The sequence below is a fragment of the Leucopleurus acutus genome (assembly GCF_964270905.1).
Source record: "Leucopleurus acutus genome assembly, chromosome: X".
NCBI classification, from domain to species: domain Eukaryota; kingdom Metazoa; phylum Chordata; class Mammalia; order Artiodactyla; family Delphinidae; genus Leucopleurus; species Leucopleurus acutus.
Window position 1 is genome coordinate 114,386,091 of NC_139148.1, and position 5,302 is coordinate 114,391,392.

Consider the following 5,302-nt stretch of genomic DNA (forward strand, 5'->3'; position numbering starts at 1 on the left):
AGGAACGAAACTGAGTTATTTGTAATGAGGTGGATGGACCTAGAGTCTGTCATACAGAATGAAGTAAGTCAGAAAGAGAAAGACAAATACCGTATGCTAACACATATATATGGAATCTAAAAACAATGGTTCTGAAGAAACTAGGGGCAGGACAAGAATAAAGATGGAGATGTAGAGAATGGACTTGAGGACACAGGGAGGGGAAGGGTAAGCTGGGAAGAAGTGAGAGAGTGGCATGGACACATATACACTACCAAGTGTAAAATAGATAGCTAATGGGAAGCAGCCGCATAGCACAGGGAGATCAGCTTGGTGCTTTCTGACCGCCTGGAGGGGTGGGATAGGGAGGGTGGGAGGGAGGGAGATGCAAGAGGGAAGAGATATGGGAACATATGTATATGTATAGCTGATTCACTTTGTCATAAAGCAGAAACTAACACACCATTGTAAAGCAATTATACTCCAATAAAGATGTTAAAATAAATAATAAATTTTTTTTAAAAAGAGGGCAGTGCATGACCCCAATGAATGATCCCCACCATAAGACACGATGAAAGATGCATAACAGGCCAGTGGAGGAGATGCTTGGGAGCTGAGGTGGAGTAGAGTCAAGGGTTACAAGAATGTGCAGAACTTACAGGGCCAGCCCCACTGTCAATTATTGACACTAATTTTCAACTCCGTTCACTTCAAAAGTTAATGGTCGATCTGGCCAGAGCAGTTTCGACTTGTTCAGCTGAGCAAACCACAGCGGTCAGACTGAAAAACACAGTCAGTTTTGTGTTCAATCTGTATGAGCCAGAGCTGGGCCGCCAACACCCGTTCACCGTGGCCGAGTAAAAAGAGCGCCAAGCCGGAGCCCAAGAAAACAATGTTAGAGTCTCAGTTCTGCCGCCAGCTCACTGTGTGACCCTGGGCTAGTCTCTTGACGTCTCCGGGATTTAGCTGCTGACCTTGGTAAACCGAGGGCCTGCATTAGATGACGCTGAAGGCCCATCCCAGCAGGCACTTGCTGTGATCTAAGCTACGCCAGCTACTAAAAGAGCTGAGGAGGGGCCCCACTTTGTGTGGGCGAAAATGCACTACCGAAGATGCCCCTCCAGCTAGTGGCTGAGTCTGAAAAGCAAAAGAAGAACTTTCATAAGGAGCAAACTTTCTTAGAGCAGTGGGTAAGAAAGAAACTTGAAAATAAGCCTTCCGGGCTTCTACCGACTTGGAAGGTGAAGTCAAAACTGAAGGACTGGAGTTACCGCCTTTCTGTCCTCAGCTTCACGATGCTTCCCTTGGCCAAAAACACACTAAATCGTCTCGGAGTTCGAAGCATTCAGCAAACAATGGCAAGGCAGAACCACCAGAAGCGGGCACCTCATTTCCATGACAAATATGGTAATGCTGTATTAGCCAGTGGAGCCACTTTCCACGTTGCTGTATGGGCGTACACAGCAACACAAATTGGAATAGAATGGAACCTGTCCCCTGTTTGCAGAGTCACCCCAAAGGAATGGAGAGAACACTAATCATCCCAGCTGGTTTCATACTGAATTGTTTCAAAATCAACTCATAATTGATGCCAAGTAAAAAGCATTATGTACCCATTAACATATGGCGTGATTGTAGAAACAAAGTACACTTGAAAACTTAAAAAAAAGAACTGAAGGACTGGGACTTCCCTGGTGGTGCAGTGGTTAAGAATCCTCCTGCCAATGCAGGGGACACTGGTTCGAGCCCTGGTCCGGGAAGATCCCACATGCCACAGAGCAACTAAGCCCGTGCACCACAACTACTGAGCCTGCACTCCAGAGCCCGCGAGCCACAACTACTGAGCCCCCATGCTGCAACTACTGAAGCCCACGCACCTAGAGCCCGTGCTCCGCAACAAGAGAAGCCACTGCAGTGAGAAGCCCGCACACTGCAACTAGAGAAAGCTCGCGCGCAGCATCAAAGCCCCAATGCCGCCAAAAATAAATAAATAAAATAAGTAAATTTATATTTAAAAAAAAACTGAAGGACTGGGGAAAAGTGTTGAGAAGTGACCTCCAGCTGACACAAAAGCCCTAGGTGGTTTTAATAATGCTAATAACTAAACCAAGAATGGCCTTGCCTGGTCCACAGCGTCCCACTTGTTCGCCTCCTCTGGGGTCTTTGCAAAACAGAAGCACACCCATTGCTGATCTCCTGACTGGTCTCCGTGGGAGTTCCAGTTTTGAATAATAAAATACAAAAGCTGAAAATTATATCTCAGAGCAACGCAAAGGATTTGGAGGAAGCTAGCCTTGAGGCCAAAGCGGCTCCCAGGAAAAGGATTTCTTTGTCACTCAAATGGGCTTGAAGGGGAATGTTTTAGAAGAACCACCCAGGAAAAGAGAAAATTAGTTTAGAGAAATCATACATGTCACAGACTAAATGAAAATTAAATTTTAATCAGAGCGAGCCAGACTAGACTTAACTGGGCTTGAGAGCAAAACCTGGAAAAGGACTTACTTTTTTACGTACACATTTTCAAAATCCACATTTCGCCAAAAGGCCTGAGAATGCAGAAAGCTACAACATTAGAGCCGCAGGGGAAAATGAACTTGGTAAAAGACACGTTGAACGTTCATCTCCACCGAAGAAAGTTGCCTCAGTGGGTACCATCTTGTGAAAGATTTAGCTGATGCAGAAGACAATATTCAAGTCCCCAGTGAGAAGAGTTGATAAGAATGAATGAAGGGTGAGAATTGTAATGGGGGGCGGTTGAGGGGAGGGCAACATTTTGTCAAGGATGCTCCAGTGCTCTGCACCATGGTCATGTCATGGCCACGGTCATGTCATGGCCACGGTCATGTCTCCTGCAGGCTGACTCCAGAATGTTTAGCAAACTATGCCAGTGAGAGCTCGCGGACTCAACACCTATTATGTTTCAAGCACTTGGCTAAACACTTTACATGCTCTCTTTTAATTAACATGCTCAGCAGCCCAATGAAGTGGTAACTTCTGTTGTACTTATTTTACAGATGAGTAAACTGGGTTTTACAGAGTTACAGCTACCCAGCTAGGAAGTAGTAGAGCTGTGACTTGAACCCAAATCTGTCAAACTCCACAGTGACTCCGCTGCCCCAGTGATCCTCATCCAGCTCCAAGAGTGTGAGATATCACGTCCCCAAATGGAACATCAAGAGACTTAGATAGGGGCTTCCCTGGTGGCACAGTGGTTGGGAGTCCGCCTGCCGATGCGGGGGACGCAGGTTCGTGTCCCGGTCCGGGAAGATCCCACATGCCGCGGAGCGGCTGGACCCGTGAGCCATGGCCGCTGAGCCTGCGTGCCCAGAGCCTATGCTCCATGGCAGGCGGGGCCACAACAGTGAGAGGCCCGCGTATCGCAAAAAAAAAAAAAGAGAGAGAGAGACTTAGATAGTCCTCATCCTAGGCAGGAGAGCTGGGCGGAGAGAGATCATGGTGTGTGGGTGTGTGGGTGTGTGTGTGTGCGCGTGCGTGTGCACGCACACACGTTTGTCCATGCACCTGCTCTGAGAGCACTGAAGGAGATGGAGGGTAGGGGCTCAGAGTCTGAATTTTAGTAAAGAGGGAAGCAGAGATGGAGACACTGCGAACTGGGTAACTCAACGTGCACACAACCTTGGGACGTCACCCACATTATCTGATAGTGTTATTTTTTGGAAGTGTCATAAGCAACTCTGTCCACTCCACTATGCAATAACCTTCTGGAAGGCTGGGACCTTAGCTTCTTCGTTTTTAAAACTTCTCCATAGCTCCCAATAGCAATAATATTTGGTCTAAGGCTTCTCAGTTGACCAAATACTTTCACAGACACTGACTGGACCTTCATAACAACTCAGCGAGGCAGCCGTCGTTGTTCTCACTTTATCTGTGTGGAAAATGGTGTGCCTTAGGGCCGAAGGAGCTTGGTCAAGGGCACACAGCTGGTACGGAGTTGCCACTGCTGAGCACCCCCTTCATCCACCCAAGCACACAGGCCAACATGAGGTAATGCCCAGGCACCTCACAAAGGATCTAGCGCAGAGTAGGTGCTCAAGAGATGTTAGTTTCCCCCTTACTTGACAATATATGGTTTTAAAATGTTTTCTTTGCACTAACTATATCCTACTGGGTACCCCAGTATCTTCAACAGAGACTGGTCCACGTTCTCAGAGAGCTTACCACTGATGTAAGAAAATACAGCCAACGTGTGTGAACCAGAGGATAGTGAGCCACTGACTAATCTGTGACAGGCTCTAATGCAGTGAAAGCTCTGAGGACGCTCCACAGTGGGCTGGAACGGTCAGAGGTTTCCTAGCAAACATCAGGCGGAAAGGCCTGGAAAAGCCGGTCGATCCACTCTCCCCTCCTTTTTGTCTGCATCCCAGAAAGAGGAACTTTTGCTGATAGAAACTGTTTCGATCGCCTTTCCTTGTGCCCAGTGACCCAGTCCCTTCCTTGTCAACGAGGTTGTATGAAAAGTGTCTTAGCTCCAGAAGATGTGGTACATATACACAATGGAATACTACTCAGCCATAAAGAAGAATGAAATAATGCCATATGTACCAACATGGATGGACCTAGAGATTATCATACTAAGTGAAGTAAGTCAGAAAGAGAAAGGCAAATATCATATGATATCACTTAGATCATATGGAATCTGAAATATGACACAAATGAACTTATTTATGAAACAGACATAGAGAACATACAACATAGAGAACATAGAGAAACGGACATAGAGAACAGACTTGCGGTTGCCAAGTCTGGAGGAGAGAGGGGGTGGGGGAGGGATGGATTGGGAGTTTGGGATTAACAAACGCAAACTATTATAGATAGATAGATGATAGATAGATAACCGAATCACTTTGTTGTGCCCCAGAAACTAACACAACATTGTAAATCAACTATACTTCAGTAAAATAAAAAAAAATTTTTTAAGTGTCCTAGCTCTCCCCAGCTACAAATGCAACCCTCCGTCTATGGCACCAAGAGCGTGACATTGTGAGGTCTTTCATCAAGGGAGCAGTATGTGGCCACACAAGCACACCACAGTTTGTATCAACATCCACAGCTCCATTAGAACAAATAGTTTATTTTTTAGACCAAGTCAATAAGCTGCTTTTTCCAGGGAGAAGAGCGAGCGGGACAGACACAGTTCAAGTAAAATAAAAGACACTCAGCATTTCACCCTAAATGTTTCCATAGTTCCAGATCTCGCCAGCGGTTTGGTAGCAAGTCAAAGCAGAAACTGACATTTGGTGTTCCAGAGTCTTCTGGAAGAGAGCCAGATAATGAATTGTCAAATGAACAGTTTCTGGCTCTC

The 5,302-nt window shown here is 46.2% G+C and overlaps 1 protein-coding gene across 1 annotated transcript; it reads left to right on the forward strand.

Moving 5' to 3' along the window:
* Positions 1 to 1,274: 1,274 nt before the first annotated feature.
* On the forward strand, positions 1,275 to 1,574 carry LOC309978187 (cytochrome c oxidase subunit 7B, mitochondrial-like; the record flags this gene model as incomplete). The annotated part of the gene is made up of 1 exon (XM_082864547.1): positions 1,275 to 1,574. The coding sequence occupies one exon, from the start codon at positions 1,275 to 1,277 to the stop codon at positions 1,515 to 1,517; it is 243 nt and encodes an 80-aa protein (XP_082720673.1). The 3' UTR covers positions 1,518 to 1,574.
* Between the last annotated feature and the right edge of the window lie 3,728 nt (positions 1,575 to 5,302).